General features: G+C 42.9%; 1 protein-coding gene and 1 pseudogene across 3 annotated transcripts in view; both read left to right on the forward strand.

Annotated features, from left to right (window-relative positions):
- LOC104011925 (protocadherin alpha-C1 pseudogene) overlaps positions 1-7,630 on the forward strand; it is a 34,395-nt pseudogene extending 26,765 nt beyond the window's left edge.
- Positions 1-22,675, forward strand: part of LOC104011917 (protocadherin alpha-C2) — a 101,169-nt gene that overhangs the window by 44,101 nt on the left and 34,393 nt on the right. For 2 of the 3 annotated variants that reach the window (XM_087760118.1, XM_087760120.1), the window contains exons 1-3: positions 7,673-10,205; positions 18,659-18,717; positions 20,988-21,076. In XM_087760118.1, the coding sequence (XP_087616244.1) occupies positions 7,692-10,205; positions 18,659-18,717; positions 20,988-21,076 (2,662 nt within the window). In that variant the 5' untranslated portion in view covers positions 7,673-7,691. Of the gene's footprint in view, positions 1-7,672; positions 10,206-18,658; positions 18,718-20,987; positions 21,077-22,675 lie in introns of those variants that run through there. The other variant, XM_087760119.1, reaches the window with a different exon arrangement.

Raw genomic sequence — 22,675 nt, forward strand, 5'->3', positions numbered from 1 at the left:
AGAAGATGGAAAGAAAAGAGGAGAATATTCAATGGAAAGCGACAAGATGGAGAAATGAATAGAAACCAGAATTTAAAAAAAGGGTAGGGTAGTATAAATAAAAGTTGGAAAGTTGAAGTTAAGCTGTGGCTAGTAATAGGAAAAGGAAAAAAAAAACACATGGAACAAATATTTAAGAGGGAGAACAGATGGACAAGAAAAGAAGAAAAGGATGGGTTTAAAAGCCAGACTGTGAACAAGAAGACAACACTGGCAGATTTAGAGCTGTCAGTCCAACTTGGATGTCCAGTTAGGAGACCTCAGGAGTCATCAGCAGAGACTTGGACTGATGGGACCATCCAAGTCTAGTAGAAAATCTTGTTTAATAGAATAAAGCAATGTTTCAAGTCACTTTGTGCCAGAACGTGTCTGTTCATTGGAAATATGCCTTACTGGCAGATACATGCATGATGTTGGAGAAGGTAGAAAATCTTCCAGCGGAACTAGCTTTCAAGAGAAAAAGATGGAAAATAGACCCTTCGGATTTGAGATCTTCTCATAAGAGGTGTAAAGTTAACAAAATACAAATATGCCTAAACATGAGAATAGTATGTATGAAATGTTTCATGTACAAGTATGAATGGGGCTCCCCAAAAGATAGCTCAAGGACTATCTGACTAGTAATTAAATTTTGTGGATAGGATAGGGAAAAGGTGACATAAGTAAAATTAAACTAAAACCGTAGACCTCAATGTTTATGTATTAACAAAAAGATTAAAAACATAGCAAAGAATAAAAGGTGCTATCGCAGATGTAACAATACTGGTTATGCATTGTCTATGACACCGTGTCATCAGGATCTGGTACTATAGGCATGAAATGGAAAGACTCATGCTATGAAACTAGTTTATCATCACTAACAAACACAGATGTGTGTGTGTAAGAAGTAACACAAAAGCTGTAAAACATTAGAACTAGTTCTACTGTGAATTATATCCCAAGGTGGCTTAGTATAAAGTTAAAACTTCTTGGAGGAAAAACAGGTTTCTACCATCATCTCCTCCTTTCCAAGTGAGTACCTCAGGTATTAGGATACAGGATGATACTTCTTGTATGGCTGTTCTCTCTGACCTAGAATGGCATAAGTTTTTGCCTTGTTTCAATAAGGAGGTAGAGGACATCCTGTGGCTTATGATGAAGGCACTTCCTAGGGAGAGAAGGAAAGAAGTTTGAACTCCTTAAAGCAGAAAATGAAACTGAGTCTTCAGTTTCTGGGCAACTGCTCTGACACATTCATATACAGTTTCAAGAGGGGCACAGCTACCTTGTAACTTTGTCCCAGTTCTCGAACTCTAAAAAAGGGCATGCAATACATGTGAAGAGAAGCATGGGATGAGGCAGTAGCCAGAGCCAGGGAAAAAAATGAAGTTGTAATCATCTGGAAGAGATTTTTTGACTAGAGTTCGTCCCACAACCAGTTCACTGAGCTGAAATTTAGTGGTGATGGCTTGAGCTGAAGAATTACAGCCTGCATAGAAGAGTGACAGACTGTGGCTCTGCAGAGACAATGCTGATAAAGGAAAACACACCAACCAAAACCTTCAAGAAAACATTTGGCAGTAGAAGTAGCACTTACAGGCTTTGTGGTGACTTTAGAAAGGTGAAAATCATTCTGTCAATGTCCAAGTTGTTAATGTCCTTTCATTTAGAATGGCACAGTATGTGACATTATGGTCAATAAATTACTGAAAGGATTTTGAAGTCATCAGAAAAATATAGCAAAAGACAAACAGAATGAGTCAGAGAGATATCCATCCTTAAATTTTAGACTAGAAGTGAGAAATAATTGAATGCAGACTGGCGACCAGGAGAAGCAAAGAAAGGTATTTCCTATGTATCTTTGTTATATGTGGTTTGTCTGAGTTCAGGTTTACAACACAGATCCCTCTCCATACCCCGACCCACCACCCCTTTTTTTGCTACATGCTGTTTTCTAGAATAACAGCAAATACACTACTGCAAAAAAAAATGTGACCTAAATACAAACAGGATTTTTTCTGGCTTTTTAGCAGCCCTGGTTCCCATAACAGCAATGTTTTAAATAGGCTGGCTTCAGATGTTTGTGATACAAAATAAAATTCTCACCAGTTAGGTTCATACCAATGTGAAAAATGGATTTAGGGAAAGATATGAAAGAACAGAGCCAATCCAACTGAGCAATTTGGCACCATACCTATTTATTTCAAATGAAGGAGAGGCAAATTGCATGTCAAAAGATGACTTGTCAACAAGTAATTCAAGTGTGCAAGATGACTTGAACATAGGAGCAAAGAAGTTGAGCATAGCAATAAGAAGTTTATGTTACCTCAGGGAGGCATTTTGCAGTATTTTTAGGAAGAGGGAGAATCCCATGTCCACAGAAAATTCCATACAGAGAATGCAGACCATATACTGAAAGAGATCTGGTTCAACTGCAGGGCTCTGTTTAAGGGGTTGTTCAGTGGCTCTGTTCTGACTGCAGAACCTACTCTCTCATATTTTGGGATCTCTGAGCTCAGATTGCTAAATTGAGACTGATGGAGGCTTGTTAGGCAGGGAGCCACTGTAGGGTATGAATCCCTTTCACTCCTGCCTTTACATTGCCTTATCATCTCTAGGTAGTATCTTCCTGATCAGATAGTACTTGAGACATGGGAAGTCACCAGAAACAATCCTGTACATATTCTTCTTCAGAGAAGAGTGGAGAGTGAGGGGGCATGACTGAAGTAAATAGGGTGCAGAATGCAGGGATCCCAAGAGAGTGAAATGAAAGATGGGGTTGGACTGAAGTAGTGTGAGCGTCCCCTGAAATTATCAAGATGTTTTTCCCATAGATCTCATGAGTACCCGTGGGCTATAAGATGGTGTTACAGTCCACCATCTCACGGGGAAAAAAACTGTATATAGGAAACTCCACAAATTTGACTCATTCCCTTACAGTTTACGGGTATTGTTTTCCATTGTGGTTGATGTAATCTGGCCTGTGACTGATGGATGTTCCTTTCCTCTGGACTTGATTTAATTCTAAGTAAGGCAGACAAACTGTAGACACCACATGCAAGCAGGCACATAGAGAAAATCTAGTTTTTTCTAGAGAATGACACAGCTTACCTGCCTGTTAATGGCTAAACTATATGGATTCTCTAGACTTGTCTCCATATTTTTTTGCACACTGTTTTGTCAGTAGGCAGAAACTGTGTGTGCATTTATATGGTATGCAAGTAATCTCATTGTTGCTAAAAACCTACATGCTGACAATACTACATGCAAAAATCTAGAGCCTGATCCTTGGAGCTGGTGACTTCTTCCCACCAGTTCAGAAAGGAGTTACATCATTATATTGAGTCATTAGATACCATGTTTCAGGGATGTGATTTACTGAAGGTGAAATTATTTACAAAAAAGCAGAATGTCTTTTCAGATGTTGAAATACCTTGGAGTTCTTCAGTTAACATGTTGTACTTTCACATCTTCCTGTTTTCTAACATATCTTTTCCTCTCCTTTTTCTGTGTGAGACTCAGAAATAGCCAGAGGAAGGACTCTGCATGGTGTTCTGCAATGAAAGAAATTGAACAGAGATTTATTGCTGCTCAAGCAAATTTAGGTGATTTTAGTTACAATGTTATGTACATTTCTTGTACAGGTGTGATTTGAAATGGATGAACTTTCAAGGCCCTGAATACCTACAGAACTATATCTGTATATAATTGTATCACTCCCAAGAGAAATATCTGCACAGAAATATTTCTGTGGCACTGCATTACACTGCTACTAATTCAGGCATATCTATATGTAGAACTGTTTCATGGGAGGCTTGCATAGGAATGTGAGGACTTTTCATACTAAAATAGTTATATTAGTACAACCTCTAGCATAGATATATGTCAATGTATTACTATCCTGATATATACTTAATTTTCTTCTGCAGGACTTTGTAAAATCAGTGTATTCTTTGCTACACCCGTATGTTTGTACTCACATTAAAGGACTCGTACCATTTAATTTAACCAAGCTAATTAAAGTGGTGCAATTTTTGTGTGTCAGCAAAGCCCAATAGGCCTGTGTATATAGATATTGCATACAGGCAGTATCCAGTCACTTCAGGGGTTACCAGATTTATTGGCAAATGGATATTTGGGCCTGGTATGTTTTATCAGCTGTTTTTGCTGCAGGGATGGATTCTGATACTTTGCTCATGTGGATTGATCTGAACCCACTGGGTACGTTTTTATTTAGTAAGCTTTGAAGGTGTTTCAAAATTTGATGCTTAGATGAAATTTCAAGAAATTACTGGAAAACAAAACTCTAGGAAAAAGAAAACTAGAAATCCTGTAAGCCTCAATTCAATTGAAACTGAAATTATGTTTTTCTGTGTTTCAATTTTTGCCTTGCACTAGAAAAATCAATATTACTACAGACCGGATCCTGAAGTGTTTTCTCAATGCAAGTTTTTCCTGAATTAAAAATCAAGGCCTGCAGGACTGACTTAGCATTACCACTGAAGCTGATGGAAATAACTAAAATTATTGTGGCCATTGATGAATTTTATATAGATTTAAAGGGACTCAGGGAACATCTAATCAGAACAGAACAAGTTTCAGTATATCACTTATAAACTGTGTAGTCAGCATAAATTGTATAAAGCTAACATTTTGAGAAAGACTGTTACATTTGTACAGTGCTACTGTATATAAGCCAAGCTACAATATTAATTTGTAAAATGAAAATCAGAGCACCTACATTATTGGTGCTGTTAAGACTTACAATAAATCAATAAGCCAGACAATCCTAGGACTTACGATTCTAAAATTAGGAGAAAAATTTTCTAAGAACCTGAGGTTTAGAAACATGTTTGATGCAAATGAAAATATTATAGAATATGTTCTAGAATGGCTCAGTTATGCATGTGTATTATCTCTGTTCAGTTTTACATCTGTCATGTTTTGCAAAACTTTGGATGTGTGCAGTCTTAGCTGTCCACAGAGAGACAGGGTATGAGGAAAGATGAACCTAGGTAGCATGTAAATAGTAAGGTGGGCCAGGATTTGAGCATTCGTCAGCCCTTTCTTGCTGGGGGACCCAGCTGGAATGCGCTATTGCAGAGCCTGTATGTCTATCAAAAGTAACTCACTGGGGTCTAGGAACAGTGTGAAAGATTCCTCACTGGTATTAACCCCTGGATGTGTGCTTGGCATGCTTCATTCACATGCTGTAAGTAAAATCAACTTGTGGCTAGAAAGGCATTGCCTACAGAGATGAGTTTTGTTTTCCGACTACCTCTTAGCATGGGCATTGTCCGTTTCCAGGAGCGTCTCTACCAACATGTTCCTTAAGGTAGGGCCTTAGAGGTTGCCAATGTTGCTGTGGCTTTGGGCCTTTTACTGGTGTGCTGTATGTTTGCTAGAGGACTTTGTGGCTGTACATATGGGAGGTGTGGGGCAGAGGTGATCTGCGGACTGTCTGGATGAAACCACTATTTGATTGTTTGGAAAACTGAGGGTGTGTCCCTTCAGGCTTCTGTTTTATATGATGACTGCAAGTTGTTTTGACACACGGCTGCATAATTCATGCATATTAGTGCTGCTATAGCTTTTTTAATAACTTTTAATAGGGGGGTGGGGTTTTTTTGTTTTGTTTTGTTTTTGTGAGGCTGTCAGGGCATTTTGTTCTGAATTTGTGAATATTGTGATCTTGAAGGTGGATAGCTAGCCAAAAATTTGAAGCTAATTTTTTCAAGTGTTTGGCTCCTGTTTAGACAACTGGATGAAATGGGCACATTTCCACATGTTCTAGGCACTTGGCATCTCCATCTGCCCTTCTTGGTCTGCACAGACCTACATTTATCCTACTTAGAAAGATAAGGAGGGTTAGGTGGTTCCACAGCAGTATTTTCAGACAGTGGGATACTGGGCACATTAGAATAAATACGAGGGTAATTATTTGGGCCACAAAAATGGGCTAAGAAGTAAATGAACCCATCAGCCAAAAGATAAATGGGGTAATCCTGCTCTTAATGTTGTCTCTTCTGATAATGGTCGCCACTGATAAAAGCTGATAGACTGGTAATTGTTCTTAGCAGTGCTGAGTCAGAATTAGGGCGATTGTTCTCTGGGGTTTGTGCATCAGGTACATCACAGTAAAAACTTTTTTGGGATTTACAGTGTAAGGTTGTGCTTTCAAAAGTCATCTCACATGGTGAGGGGTGCCCAGGCCCACAAAGGGCAATGAGAGAGGTTTTAGCTGAATGTTGGCGTCACCCTCTCCCCTTGATAGACCAGCCCAATCCAGAGAGGATACATTGGACATTCCAAAAGGCTTTGTGGGGTAAGCAAGGAAAGAAACAACAGGGAGAGAAATACTAACAGTGAAGTAGTTTCTGCACTGGGTAGTAGGTACAACATAGTTGCACCCCTGGAGGACTGTGTCCTGTGGTTTGTCTCATGAAATATGTCAGTGACTCTAGGTGTTGTATGAATGAACGCTTAAGTTTATTGTCTTTGCTGGGATTTGTGGCATTGGGGTAAAACTCATTGCAGCTGCAGCACCCTCACCGCTCTGCTGAGTTTGTTCAGTTTCATGGCCCTGTTTTTTGTCAGTCCTCCATCACAAGGGTAGAGGAGGAAAGAACTGTAACTGGAAAACAGATTGTGTTGCATTTCTCCATCTTCTGTCCAGCTGCACTTGATCACCTTGAGCCTGTCTATTGCATTGGGTGAGAAACCGAAGCCCACCTTAAATGCTCATAACTCGTGGGTGTGACTTGCACAATTCTGCCAGCCGAGCTGCTGTCGGGGCACGGCCGCTGCAGGAAGGGCGAGAGGGAGCTGAGTGGGAGGAGGGTGGAAGCGGGGCAGGGGGGCCCGCAGGGATTGGGCAGAGGGACGGTGCTGCAGCAAGGATGAATCTCCTAGGGAGCAGAGGGGCAGGTCTCCAAGAAAGAGGTCGTCAAACATACTGCAGCAACACACAGACGGCACCAGCCCTGGCTGGAGGCCCATTTTTTTTCGGAGCCCTGCGCTGATTTAACCCTCCCAAGCGGATGTACTTTAGCACTGCAGCAGCAGGTCCAGAAGAGCAGGCGGTTTGCGGCCCTTCCCCCCGCTCCACTTCTCCCCGCGTCCCCGAAGCTCCAGCAGCGAAGCCGGGGCGGAGACGAAGGGAGGCGGCGGCGCGGGAGCCGCACCCCTCCTGGCTCGGCGGCGAGAGCCCTCGGCCACCGGGAGCGAGGGGCCCGGCTCACCGAGGGGCCGCGACACGTGGGTGAGGACGGGCGGCGGGGCCGGCGGTGCGGGGTCCTGCCGGCAGCGGGGCGCGGGGGCGGCTGCCGCCGGCGGCCGTGCCGCTGTTCCCTGCCCAGGTGCTGAACCGGAGCCAGCCGCGGCTTAGCGTCCGCCCCCGCTTCCTCCCGCGCAGCAGCTGGAGCAGGAGAAAGCGGATCCGGCGAGTACCGGTCCCTCCTCCTTCCTCCTTCCCTCCTCCTCCTACTCCTCCTCGGAGCCGCCGTCTCGGGCAGCCGGCGAGCATGGACCGGGCGGCGGCGGGGCCGGAGGTGGCCAGCGGCTGCTCCTCGCCGCTTGCATGAGGCGACCGGGCGGCGGCGGCGGGGAGTGAGGCCGGGCCAGGGCCGGACGAGGCGGCTCCGGGCTCCGGCAGCTCCCCACCCCCGCCGGCCATGGCGGCGGCTGCTCGGCGGAGCCGCGGCGGGGCGGTGGTGCTGGGCCTGCTGCTGCTGGGGCTGTGCGCCGGGCGGGCGGCGGGCGGGCCGCTCCGCTACTCCGTGCGGGAGGAGCTGCCGCACGGCGCCTTCGTGGGCAGCGTGGCGAGCGACCTGGGCGTGGACCCCCGGCGACTGGCGGCGAGGGGAGCGCGGCTTACCTCGGACAGCGGCCGGCAGTACCTTGAGCTGGAGTTGGGCCGCGGGGTGCTGCTGGTGCGGGAGCGCATGGACCGCGAGGCGCTCTGCGAGCTGAGCCCCACCTGCTTCCTCAGCCTGGAGCTGGTCATCGAGCAGCCCATCGAGGTGCACAACGTGGAGGTGGAGGTGCTGGACATCAACGACAACGCACCGCGCTTCCCCCGCCAGGATTACCGGCTGGAGATCAGTGAGTCTGCCTTGCCTGGGGCCCGCTTCCATATTGAGAGTGCCCAGGACCCTGATGTGGGCACCAACTCTGTGCAGAGCTACCAGCTCAGCCCCAGCCACCACTTTGCCCTGGACCTTAAAGGCTTTCAGAGTGGCAGCAAGCTCCTGGAGCTGGTGCTGCAGCAGCCACTGGACCGGGAGCAGAGTGCCCTGCAGCAGCTGGTGCTCACTGCTGTGGATGGTGGGGACCCCCCCAAGACTGGTACAGCCCAGATCTCTGTGCGAGTTGTGGATACCAATGACAACCCACCTGCCTTTGACCGCTCCACCTACACCGTGAGCCTTCTGGAGAACGCCCCACCTGGCACACTAGTGGTCAAACTCAATGCCTCAGACCCCGATGAGGGCTCCAATGGGGATGTGATCTATTCCTTTGGCAGCTACACCCCACAGAAGGTGAGGCAGCTCTTTAGTGTAGACCCACACTCAGGGGAGGTGCGGGTTAATGGTACCTTGGACTACGAAGAAGCATCTTCCTATGAGATCTATGTGCAAGCCACCGATCAGGGCCCTGTCTCTATGGCTGGGCACTGCAAGGTGCTCGTCAACATTGTGGATGCCAATGATAACGCTCCTGAGGTAGTCCTGACCTCCCTGTACAGCCCAGTGCCAGAGGATGCAAAGGCAGGAACTGTGGTGGCCCTGATGAGTGTCACTGACCAGGACTCAGGGCTGAACAAGCAGGTGAGTCTGCGTATTCCCCCTGGCCTCCCCTTCACACTCAACTCCTTCAAGAACTCCTACACCTTGATCACCCAGGGCAAACTGGACCATGAGAAAGCAGCAGCCTACAACATCACAGTTACAGCTACTGACTCTGGGAGCCCCTCTCTCTCCTCCCAGAAGGTGATCTATGTGGAGATCTCCGACGTCAATGACAATCCTCCACACTTTGAGGAACCTGTGTACTCAGTTTACATCCCTGAGAACAAGCCCCTCGGAGTCTTGCTGTGCACTATCAAAGCCACTGACCCAGATGTCGCCCAAAATGCCTACATATCCTATTCTTTACTAGATGGGGAGATTGAAGGGCAACCTGTCGCCTCCTATGTCTCCATTAAATCTGATAGTGGCAACATGTATGCTGTCAGGTCCTTTGACTATGAGACACTAAGGGAGTTCCAGGTGGTTGTCCAGGCTCAGGATGCCGGGATCCCACCACTGAGCAGCACTGTCACTGTCCACATCTATGTGGAGGACGAGAATGACCATGCTCCACAGATTCTGTATCCTACCTCAACCAACACTTCAGCAGCCCTGGAGATGATCCCACACTCGGCATATGCTGGATATTTGGTAACCAAAATTATAGCCATTGATGGGGACTCAGGACAAAATGCCTGGTTGTTCTTCCGCCTGGTGCAAACCTCAGATCCAGGTTTGTTCAGGGTAGAGCTCCATACTGGGGAGATTAGGACTACTCGCAAACTGGGGGAGGACAGCCCACCTACTTTCAACCTGACGGTGGAGGTGAGAGACAATGGAGAACCACCGATGTCCTCATCAGTAGCCATCACTGTTGCCGTGGTGGACAGAGTTTCCAAAATTATCCCTGATACAAGAAGGCACTTTAAAAGTCCGAGCAATTACTCAGAGATCACTCTTTATCTCATTATTGCTTTGTGCGCCATCTCCTTCGTTTTCCTTTTCACAATCATTGGGCTTACTGTTATCAAGTGCTACAGATACAGTCTGTATGGGGACTCCTGCTGTGCAGGGTTCTGTGGGGTCAGAGAACGGTGCCCTGCTGAATTGTACAAGCAGGCCAACAACAACATCGATGCTAGGTTGCCCCACGGTTTAAAAGTACAACCCCATTTCATTGAAGTGAGGGGCAATGGGTCTCTCACTAAGACCTACTGCTATAAGGCATGCCTAACTGCAGGATCAGGAAGTGACACTTTTATGTTTTACAATACCTGTGGCCCAACAGGAACTACTGGTCCCTCTGCAGTGGTGACTGAGAGGCATCTGACAGGACAGAGTGGGCAGAGTGCACAAAACCTGATCATACTTAAAAATGACTCCATTACTCCTAATGAGGTGAGGCTATGTTGATAAATGGTCAGCACGGTGCTCTGAGCAAATCTATACTTAAGCAGAGGTTCAAACTGGAAAACACAGATTAAGCATATTACCTTTTGGGCTCACTGACAGACAGCTACCAGACATGGTTCTAATGAATTCTAATCTGTACAATGCATTTTGTTTCTAGGTAAATACTGGGACTTTCAGGGTCCATTTGGTAAGTTCAGTATATGCGTCTGTTGTTTGAGATTCACTTCATTTTTGTAGCATATGCTGTATAGGGTATTGCCTCCTTCCCTTTTCTCTCACAGATCTAAAATTGCCTGCTGCCACAGAGTGCTAGGGAATGACACGTGTGGCCTTAAATTTTTAATGCTAAAACTAATATTGCAGGAAAAAAATTTAAAAAGTATTTAGCCTGGAAATCAATAGATTACTTTATGGCAGTTATAGATGTTTGCTACTTCATTGATTTCAGACCTGGGCAAAACTGTTGAGTTTAGATCATTGCAATAATATGCTTTGCTTACTAATGTGGGCACGTTTTAGTTGTCTGAAAACTGCAGTCCCTCCTTTGATAATGTTTGTTCTACCCAATGCTGCAGTGACAATCCAGTGACATCTTTGTAAAGAATTACAGCAAGTTACCATCATGTTACAGTGTGACAACTTCTAACCTGCTGGGTTGCTATTGAAAATTGTTTAATACCTATGGTTTGACCAGCAGCATATTAACCTTTTCAATATTTTCCCACAGTGAAGAATTAATGGTTGTTTTATGCTAGCATACAGGCAGCTTGCAGTGTGGTTTGCATGCTCTGTACAGTTTCCTTTCTGTACGTATGGAAACTAAGCCAAGAAGCACTCACAGGAGAGACTAATTCTGGTTCACAAAAGGAAAATTTTGCAATTGCTGTGTGTTGTTTGTACGCTACAATTGTGGCAGATGTAAGACCAGTTCATGCACTAATGTGTGCTATGCCTCTGGATGTGGGAAAGCTAGGGGAGTAACTGTGGTGGGATAGAAAGGAGCCTGACTTGTGCATTCTTGCCATGGACATATAACTTATTTCTTTATACTTATTCATATAAGAAGATAGTAACATCTTTTGCAACTGTTGTTTAGTTACACAAAGATGCACAAATCTTAAGAACTAGTATGTCTTCCATAAAAATGCTTTTAGAGAGTAATGATCATCCATTCCAAACTAATCCATTTAAAACTAATGCAGTGTTTTTCTATAAATCACAGTGGCAGGGTATGGGGGAGGTATTTTTTCTTTTTCTGCACAGTTTTTGTACCTTAAAATCTTTCTGAGTATAATAAAATGACTGAAATCTGTTTGATATAGGAGGGAAAATGAGACATACTTTATAAGCATGTATGCTTATATTTCATGCAAAGAGTGAATATACACCTTAAATCTGATTTTCTGGGGGAAAAAAGAGGAGCAATAATTGAAAATGGCTTCACTTGGGATGCAAGACCGGTAGGAAATTAGTTTAACAGACAGATTCCTATCACATTTTAGGGGTTACTCCATTGAATGCAATGAATAAGCAAGTTTTGAACACCAGTGCAGATCAGGCAGTGGCAGCAAAGCCAGCCCAAACTTGGAGTACAAAAGTAGAGAGATGTATAGAACAAATTAATTAATGCGGGCCTGTGTGGAGTTATGATCCAAAAGAGGAATCAGTTATTCAAATAGTTCTGTATGATATAAACAGAGGTGAAATTCTGACAAGTTCTACTCATTACAAGTTCTTTTCTTAGGTCTCTGCTTCTTAAACTGTCCTGTGGCAGTACATACTATGAAGATGTATCAATGCCAGGTGTACATGGGAAATGGGTGAATGTAATGGCATTCACTAATTACTAGTTCCTAGCTAATTACATAGCATAAAATCCTGTCTTTCCCTTGTTTCAAGCTCAGCATATGCACTGAAAATGCCATCTATTGCTTAGCAACACCAAATTCTACTTTTTAAGGATAATGATCTTTGTATTACTAGATCTTCAGAGAAACATATTTCTCTTTTTAGTTAAAGTGAACTCTTAATCAGTCTTTAAAAGCCCTTGCCTTCACCTGTGAAGCATAGCAACAGGCATCGTTGTCCTTGTGTTGATTTAGAAGGTTAATCTCTGATGTCTATGTTACTTTTGGGTAATGTGAACAGGTAGTTTGTGGTTTTGGTTTTTTTTTTTTTTTTTTAGAGCTTCTGGAACTTGATCTTCTATTAGTTGTTCAGTGATGAGGATAGGACCGGGTGAATGGGCTTTCTGTGCATGCACATCGTACGTGGGTTTTCACGGAGGCTAATATTTTGCAAATGTTTATACAGTGAGAGGAAAAACTTTTCAAAAGTATTTGGGACTTATCTCAGTAACACCCCATGCAATAAGGTCTTAGTCCATTTCATATTCACGAGTAAGGACAAAGATGCTAATAATTACTTTACACTAAGTTGTGACTGACTTCATTGGGCCATTAGAAGGATGCAGTGGAAGGGAAACCCCAGTGTATTAAGGTTAGGTAGGGAATTCTTTGTATCTGTTGAAGCGCTGATTCCCGTGTGACTATTCTGACATGTACTGCTAGTGTTGTGATGGTGGAATGGGAACTTTGTTCTGCAAGAGAGCCTGTGTTTCTGCATTCACCCTGCTTGCCTGTATGATCCTTTATAGGTTTATAAGAATATCTCACATCAAGTGTATTTTATAAAAGAAGAAATGTAGTAACACAGCTGCACTGAAAACCTTAGAAACAGTTATTGCTGGCAGGAGTCTGGTGATAAGGATCAGAACATGGGGATAATGGTTATCATTCTCTCATCAGCTAAATAACTACTGCAGGGTGACCAGGAAGGCAATGCAGGCAAAATATAGAGATAGCAAAATATTGTGGCTTCATTGCTGGCACTGTGTGAGGTTATGGGCAGCCTGGATCCCTGCCTTTCGAAAGGGGTAGGGGGCATGCAGATGTGAAGGGCATGCGTGAAGATGTGATTGTTTTTGTTTTGGTTTGTTTTTTTGTTTTACTGGGCACTGCTGCCATGATGATCTGTCCTTTTTAGGAAAGGTTTCAGTTCTTTAGTCTGGAGTCCCTTTCCTCATATGCCTGTTAAGATGCCGAGTGATGTCTGAGTAGTTAGTATCTGGTCCTTGCTTTGTCTTTTCATCTCTCCTGTCTTGTTCTTAATGTTCTGTGCAGTTAAGCTCATTTATTATGTCTTGCGTCTCATGACAACCTTTTCCCTTTAATGCAGGGAATAATAATCAAATCAACAAATGTTTTAACTGAAGCTTTCTGCCCCAGAAGGCAGTCTGGCACACTCCTAATGATGAGTGGGCAGTCTGGATACTTGATAGAAATAGATATCAACTCTTCTGATTATACATTTCCTTGTACCCTTTTTTGTCTGGTGACACATGTGGCTGACAAAATACGATGTTTCATGCGATGTTTGTAAATAAATTTGCATGGTGTTCTATGCACACTTTTCAGAAAGAACAAAAGCTGGATGTTAGTGATGGTAAGACCCAGGGTTCATTGGAGTTTTATGGCTGTTTGCTCTGCTTCTGGCTCTTCCTCTGTATTTTGCACTTCAAGACCAGCTTGCTAAAAACATGGAAAAAAACAAACAACACTTCCGTTGAACGCATCTTGATACTGCTTTAAAACGAAAGCGTGTTTTGAAGTGTCTAAATCTAGTCAGCCCACAGCATTGTATGGAGCAGTCTTTCAAAGAGATTTCTCACAGAGGCTTTAAAGGTATTAAGGGTGGAATATCTTACAATCTCAGTTCAAGAACTTAAGCCTTTAGGAAATTCTCCAGCCCGGCTAACATTGTAAAGGTTAACTATAAATGTTTGTTCTTTTGTTTAGTGGCAGCATCTGAACCTGTTCTGCTAAGCAGCGACAGTGCTCTGTGCTTCAGGGCAGTCAGACTCTTGATTTGATGCTTACTGCTGTGCCAGCAGAAATTTGCATCCAGTATTAAGCAGAGGAGTTTTCCTTCTCCTGGAACTCATTAAATACACTTTACAGATGCACTTGCCTGTTACCTTCATCTTAGTTTTCTCAGAGTTAGGAATGCAAATGAGCACTGCCAGGAAGAAAATCTTTGTAATTCTGAATTACACCCTTTCCCAGTTTCTGTTGTGATTTCTTGTATGATAAACACATGTTCAGCCTATAAATAGTTTGTTCTCCACATCAAATTAATTCTAAACATTTACAGAAGGAAATCAGGAATAGAAGCTTCTGTTTCCCCACATCTGTCAGCATTATCTCACTGGAAAATAAGCAGAGTTGTATGTGGTCAGGGCTTCTAAAAGGCCTTTTATTATTGCTTCAAAGCAGATATATTTGATAATTATGCCTTATGTCATTCTGTTATGCATTTGTGTGGAAATAGGAATGGTGTGGGATGTTTTTAGCAGTCTCATCATCTGGTAACTGTTTGTAAATGTTTGACTCACACTTCTCTACGTCAAGCAGGCTCTATTCTAACACCCACTGAAGTGAATAGTAGCCTTTGCATTGATTTTCATGAATATGGGATCAGGATAACATAAAAAAAATTTAGAAATTCCTTCTATCCCAGCGACAAATCCTTACTGTGTTAAAGTATTAGCTAAAAAAAAGAACTGAGCAAAATGTTTGTAACAATGTATTTTCAACTAAATTTATTCTCCATGAACCAATGAAATTATTCTTAAATTAACCCATGCTGTGCAATTTGAAAACAACTGTGTAAAATTTTGCATGAGCTTTTTTCCTACTAATGTGGCTCCATTTTATATTATACATTCGCTTTGTTTATCAGACTTTCAAATGGGGTTTGTTGTTTATGACTAGTCACGTTAATGCTTGTGGTTATGTGGTTGGCAGAATGTAACCCTGGTGCCTGGAAGAACCAGCAGGAGCAAACTGTTGGCGTGAGGTGTTCACCTAGTGCAGTGACAACCACTTCTATAGGCACCTGGACAGGTTCTGACTCATCTCACAGCTATGATGATGTGTGCTGTTACTAAATCAGAAAAAGCAGGTGATGGGAGAAACAGGGAATGGTTGATTACTTCTGTGCTGGATCGTGTGATTTCCCTCACCTCCACTGATGAGTGATAAGGACAGAACCACTGGACTTGATACATGGCCTCCAAAAATCTGAGGGAAATGGCAGGATAAGATTACCTTAAAGATAGTAGAATGGGCTGGTATGTGATAAACAGGGTCTTGTAATGAGTTGGGAGCTGGGAAGGTAAAAGGAACAATATTATCTTTGTCAGCATTGTGTGACATAGCGAGAGTATGGGGATATACAACTGGGAAGCACCTGGGCAGCTTCAGAGTCTCTATTCTTCTTTGTGCTTCCTCTCTGTACTCACGCTTCCTGGCCAGCTGTACCTTGTCCTGGTGGTGTTGATTTATGACACAGCTACAATTCTCACAGCAAAGCCTGGGACAGGGCTTTGCAGAGGAGCCCGTGCACGGCCGCTGTGCAGACTCCTGTTCCCTGGGACTGTGCTGAAGACACTGTTCTAATTTGAGATGGGCCATATCGTGGCATGACAGTGACTGTGTGCTGTGTGACGGCTCATGTCAATGTAGCAGGTTTCAGTGGGTGATCTGGTAAAGGTGGACTGTTCATAGCCAACCCAAGCATACAGACTGTGAATGCCTGATGGATCTATAAGAAGCAACACTGCTGCACCTGAACTGGGGAAAGATATTACTGAACAGGTTTGCTTCTTCTACTATGCTGTGACTTCTATTCTTGGTCATGCTTTTCTGCTTTTCTCCCTCTTAATTGCCCAACCTCATTTAAAGGTGTATTGAAACAACTTTTCTCTTACGACCAGAGGATCTTAAAGATTACAGTCTGTAGCAGAACAAAAGGAGAAGCCAGTTAAACTGACAAAATTGGACTTTCACCAATTTTGCCAGTTGCAGGACATTGGCCTGTGATAACACAAGGGTGGGACAAACTTGCATCTCTTGCTGAGGTCTGAAAGCTCCCAGTCAAGCAGTTCACACCCGGTAAAACTGGGTGATAATAGGTTTAGACAAAGGCAGACTGCTGCTCAGCTGCCTGCTCCTCTTGTTCTTGCTGTGAAGACTTCAAAAAGTAGAGAAGCCCAGACATTGATTTTTTTCCACAGTTAAAAACGAAAAAAACAGCCCCTGAAAGTCAACTGTGCCAATAGATCTTTTCATCTCCAGAGTATATTTTTCCAATCCTGTCCCCTCCTTCATTCCTCTGCTCCTCTGGGAGCAGCACTACAGCTCTGCCTAAAAAGTGATAGCAGATAGAGAACTGTTTGGGAGTAACCACAAGATGCCACAGCCTCCGGATGGTAACCTTTGAAAATACTACAATCTCCTAATTGCTGCTGTTTCTGTTATATTGACATGGTGAATGTTGGTCCATGCATATGGAGTGAATGAAAGATGAATTTCTAACTGATGAGTTTCTCCAGCCATCATCACCCATTTATGATCTGGTGTCTGAAAGTTCCCACTGCAACAAAACATAGGTTTTTGTCTTCTAGCCAAGAGCTGGAAAGCTCTCAGCTGAAAAACAAAAATCTATATACTGTGAGCGAGTGGCCATTTTCCTCTTTTCTCGCTGCTACCCAACTTGTGTCAGACTTTTCCAGCTCTTTGATGTAATCTCACTTCATCTGTGTTTTGCCTGGGACTGTGATAAGATTCCTCTTCCTCACACTGCCTATAAGCCTGTGCAAATTAGTAACCTGCGCCTCTCCCACTCCAAAAAAGATCAAAGGGGCTTTCCCCCCACCCCCAGTCTGGCAGTTCCCCTGCTATGAGAAAAATCCCCAGGAGAGAAAAAGCCAAATCTTCTGGTGTCAGCACCCTTCATACATCAAGAAAGGCAAACTCAGGAAAGGTTCTGGTCAGGGTGTGTTATTATCTTTCATTGACTGTTACTACATGGTTGACTTTAGAGTTGCTTTGACATCCCTGGGACTGTGGCCAAAATGGAATGAATCGGAAAATACTGGAACCGTGCATAATGTCACACCACTTTCTGCTAGACTCAGCAGAACTTAAGCATGCCAGAGAACTGGGGGCTAAGTGGGAAGGAAATTGCTAGCACAGATGTTTAATGTGTGGTTGCAAAGAGCAGCCTCCTCCCTTTTGTGTAACTCAGACCATAAAGAATAGTAGGATGATGATGAGCATCTCACTCTTGAGTGATGCTGGACCCAGGAAATACGGTGATAGAGCGATAGTGTAAGTTGTAATTGCTCCATTTTTGTTTGAATAAAACCTATTGATCCAGGGAGAAGCATACTCCAAACCTCAAGAGGAAAGACAGAGTTGGCTTTAAATAATTCAGAGCATTCAACACTTTCTTTTTCTCTTTCAAGTAGTGGGACAAAATTCATTTCTGATCTGCCTCCAACAGCTTGAAGAGAATTAAACCATTACTGTAATATATTATTTGTGTGTTTGGCACTGTCCAAGACACACCAGGAATGAGTGTAGTCCATTATATGTCTGGACATAAGTTCTCTCTTTGAATTCTGGGGCCTGAAGTTAAGCACTGGCTGCAATATCACCTCCAGAATAATGTCTTGAGAATCCTGCGAAATAACCTTGTTAGGTGCTGAGGGCTTAATTTTAAAGGACCTGAGCTTGCATTCATTGGCTGTAGTTGAAAATTATTGTCATGGTCCCCTGACAATGCAAAAGAGATTTTCTGGAGCAAATTTTGATCAACAGAGGATTTCTTCATTATCTCCTTATTTAGCAAGCCATTCTGCAGCAGTTCAGCATATGCTGAGGTTTGTTGGTCAAAGGGTATTGCTGGCTATTTTCCCTTTCCATCTCTTATGCCCTCTCATGAATGTGGAGAATGACATTCTTGATATTATGAAAGAACATGTCTGCCTTTGATAAAAGACTTGTTGCAGTCTGCAAATCTGGTGCAATCTAGTGCAGTCCTCTGCAGTACACTAAATGCCAGCAGAAACCTCACAGCAAACAGACTACCCCGCATGTCCCCTTCACAGGGGGCTGTATTTTATACGTCGTCAAGCAGATGCTATTCAGTGCAGGAGCTCAACTTTCCTCGGCTTATCAGGTAAAAAACCAATGTGTATTATGGATTTACGATGTTGTTGTTTTCCTATGTGCAGAATGTTGATGAATGTATGAAATAACTGTCCACCAGTTTCCAGCATTAAATGTCATTCCACAGAGATCATCTCTAGCCAAAGGCCTTGGCATGCAAACAAGTTTCTTTGTTACAGAGACAATCTCTGTGCGTCCACTTGAAAGTTTCTTTAGATTTGTAGAAGGATTTAGCAGTTCTGAAGGCTCACAAAAATCGAGTAGCTCCATATCGACTCTTCTGACAAAATTAGCCAGATGCATATGCTTTTCAGCACATTTAACATACGTTAACAACGTCATCCTGGGCTTTTGTTTCTACAGCCAAAACACCCCAATCCTGACTGGCGCTACTCTGCATCTCTAAGGGCAGGAATGCAAAGGTATGTATGGTGTTTCTCCATATGAAGGAAAATTCTGTCTTTGTCCTCTGTGAAAAGGACAAAGCTGTCTGGCTCCTCGGATGCCCTAGACTGACAATATCTGTATGCTGAGATGGAAAGCACCTGAGTTCTGCTGCTGTCACTTCCAGTCTCCAAGTGTTACAGATTCAGTCTGACTGCATCTTGTGCTATTATTATACTACCATAGATGTGTGCTTTTTTGTGTTTACCTCCTACCTTTTTATACATTGACTGTCAAAGCATAATTGCTCCAATTATTGAATTATTTAACTCTGATTATACACTTCTTGTTTACTTTAAAGCTCCCTGTAATCATCCACGCTGATATGTTTCAATAGACTGTCTGCAGCATTGATGCGTTTTCCATCTTCTTGTCTCTTGTTAGCATAAAAGTATGCTGCTCCTGCAGTTGGTTTATTAACCACATGGTGCAATCAAGATGATTAACACAATTTAAAGGACATTTTGAAGATATGAGATGGATTTTCAAAGAAGGAAAAGTGAGGCTGTGTCCAAATCTCTTTAGACATCTTTGAAAGTCCTCTGCCTAACATTGCAAGCAGTCTCTGCTATAATTTGCTACTCAGTACACCTGGAAAAAAAGAATGACAATAAAGTTGTTTTTGTAGAGCCTAAATAAAATAGTATCTTTGCTCTCCCTTCCTGAGCAGATTAGAAAACTGGTTATATATTCAGGTGTAATCTGACATGATTAATAAGACTACCTTACAGGTTTAGATGCAATTATAAGGCTGCGGTAGTTCCTAGTGGCACTACAAAGTGCAGGACAGTATGCTTTTCCCAAAATTGTTGGTGCAATGGGACTGTAGTCATCACCTTCTATCCATTATCCGCTGAAGAGTCTTCATAAGGTTGAAGTCCAAAACTCAGATTCAGAACGTCCATCCCTGAGACTGTGCTTCATGTGGTTGAGGGCACAGTGTACCTCTCCAGCTGAATTTGGGCTGCTATGTAAAAAGGAACCTAAACCTCAGGGACTAAAAGGAAAGAAAGAAAGAGCAAGCTTGATCCTGTGACCTGTTGGGCGAACTGGTTTCTTTCTTTTATGTTCCTGCTGTTTTGTTGGGGTTTTTTTTAATCCCTGACTGCTTACTTCAAAATGAGTAAACAGTCTGGGGAGCAGAATCTTGAAGCAGGAATTCTGTCTACCTGAACATCTTATCTACCAGTCCTCAGAGTCAGGCATGCTCTTGTGTGTTCCCAACATGATCCTGTGGGTCCACATTCCTTTCTATGCAGAGTTCAAGATCTTGCCTGAAGTTACTTGAACAATTAATGAAAAGTCAGAGCTCATTTAAAGCAAATCATCGCACAAGCAGGGGAGCTAATGAAGCCTTTCTGGGAAATTGTATGTGTTCCTCTGTTCCCTCACATCAGCAGCCCCTGTCCTTACCTGAAATCTCAGGTTCTGAGCCTGTGTGACCTGCCCAACTGATGATTTTCACAAAATGCTAATTTTTAATAAAACTTGTAGAAATTTGGTATGCATAGGACCCTTGATGTCTGTCATATTTGGTTGAAACTGCCCATTAAGTTCAACTGGGAGTGTGGAAGGGAGCTGAGAAGCAGATAAGCAGAGAGCAGGAACACAGTCACAGAATCCTGGTTCTCTAAGGAATTGCACACAAATACGTGCCTAGTTGCCTAGTTTTGCATTAAAAGTAGCAGATTTTTTCTTTTCCTTCCATTTGAGGTGCTGCCTAATAGCAAGATTGGTGCTTTCAAGGCCAAGTGCTCACAATGTGACACTGTAAAATTTGCTGTGTTAGTTTCTGCATTTGAGAAAATACATTTATCTTTCTGAATTGCTCATGAGAAGAATGCAGTAGTGCCGGAAAGCGGGATCTGTTAAAGAAGCGTAATGACAGAAGCTCAGAACTAACTTCACCAACTTTTTATCATTTGCTTTAATGCTAATACATCGTAACAGCAAAGAAGTTGTGTAATTTCCTTGTTAGCTACTTCCAGTCGATGAAAGCAAAGTGTCCTGCAGGTATGTTTGTTTTATAAATTATGCCACAACTGTGTTTTAGTAAATAATCAAAGATAATTTTTGCAAGTCAAAATAGCTAGTTCTCCAGTGCTCCAGCAGAATTTGTTAGCACAGCGACAAACAGTTACGACCTTTGAAGAGCAGCTAGAAAAGGAACGGTTATAAAGCCCAGGGCAGAGGGGAACTGTATAATCTCACTAATTATTATTATCTAATCTAATATATGCTTATTCAGTGCTGTGCATATGGAGGAGGCGGGAGTCCTACGTGGAGGACCAGGAGGGCCTGATCAGCAGTGGCCAACAGTCTCCAGTACTACTCCAGGTAAGGGTGTGAAAATCCAGAATATATATGAGGAACTAATGTTAACTGAAGTGGACTTCGTAATGCTTCCGTCTTAGTTTTTCTTCTGTTTTGTGTGCCTGAGTAAAGTTCTTGTAAATTAGTCTGTGGAATCTAGGTAGAGTGGAATAATGAATCATAAAATACATCTTTTACTTTACTCAGTCTCAGATGAGCACTGGAGATAAGATACCTTGATCCCAGCTTTCACCGTGCCTTTAGAAGTTATTGGTTTGTGTAGTGAAAGGGCTTCAGTTCTGATGTGTGTATTCAGATTCAAAATGCTTAGGTCTAGAGCTGATTTGCCCTCCATTTCAAAAGAACAGTAAAACTGGGGTAGGAGCTTATCGGTTCTCCCTTTGTTATTTGTACAAACCCAGTAAGTCTCTTTGAATGTCTCTTCTCATTTTCTGTGGTGAAATCAGACCTATTATTTTTTTCCTAGCTATTTTCATTCTCTAGTACATGATGATGGAAACTAAACTATTATTTGCTTGTCTAAATAAATGACAAAAAATACATTTTAGAATGTAGCTTCATTTACTCAGTCACTGATTGATTACTTCACAGCAGTCAATAAGAATTGGCAAAAGGTCCTCATTGAGTTAAGAAAAGAAAATCACCTGTATCCTTTGCAGTGCAGGCAACAAAATATTCTCACTTTTTATGATGGAGCAGGAATAATATAGAGAGGTAGTGGAACACCCAGTCACTGGTGTGATCCGCGGTTTCAGTCATGTCCAAACTAAGCTGTCAACTTAGTGGATGCCCTGCGTAGGGTTGTGAGCCCTGTATGACAGCTCTGCGAGCATTGTTGAGTCCTCCAGAAATTCAAATGAGGAGTGACACTCATATCACAGAGGCAGGTCAAAGGCTGAGAAGTGGGATCTCCAGCAGAAAATATATGAGAGCTGCTTTATTTAATACTTTTTGGTGCAAAACTTTCCCTTGGCTTAAATGGGAATTTTACCTGGATAAAGGGCAGAGGAGCAACTTGAGGATTTGCAGTCACAGTTACAACATATCCATGAATTAATGGTGCCCAGCAAAACCTGCACTGGTGTTGCAGAAGGGTTGTGTGCAGAAACAGATTTGGAAATTAATATAATATATAATGGGCCCCTAGGCTATAATTACCTGGTTTTTGTGTGCTCTTCCTTCTGTTGCAGGAAGACACAGCTCATGCATGTTATGAAGGGTGCATAAGTGTTGAGCTTGCATTTGAAAATGTCGCCACAAGTACACTCTAACCTTTACAAGGGATTCCCTCAGGCTTTTCAGCTGCACTAATCATCCTTGACTGAGTGCTTAGTGTATTACCTTTTACCAAGTTCAGTATGGATGCAAATATTCACCCAGATGTTTGCTTGCTGGTTATGCAGATTTCTAAATACTTGAATGTAAATGCAAAGGTAGGATGATCCCATCTTCTGACCAGGTCCATTGGCATTTGGGTCTCAGAGCCCTGTTCCACTATCTGGACTCCTCCCTACTATTTTTCTTGGGTCTTATCGTTTTAGACTCAGTTTGGAAACCTGAACATCTCTTTGTTTGAGGAGCAGCAGTAACCCTTGGCTCTTA

The sequence above is a fragment of the Nipponia nippon genome, unplaced genomic scaffold, assembly GCF_047370975.1.
Source record: "Nipponia nippon isolate SJK-2023a ecotype South Korea unplaced genomic scaffold, ASM4737097v1 scaffold_21, whole genome shotgun sequence".
NCBI classification, from domain to species: domain Eukaryota; kingdom Metazoa; phylum Chordata; class Aves; order Pelecaniformes; family Threskiornithidae; genus Nipponia; species Nipponia nippon.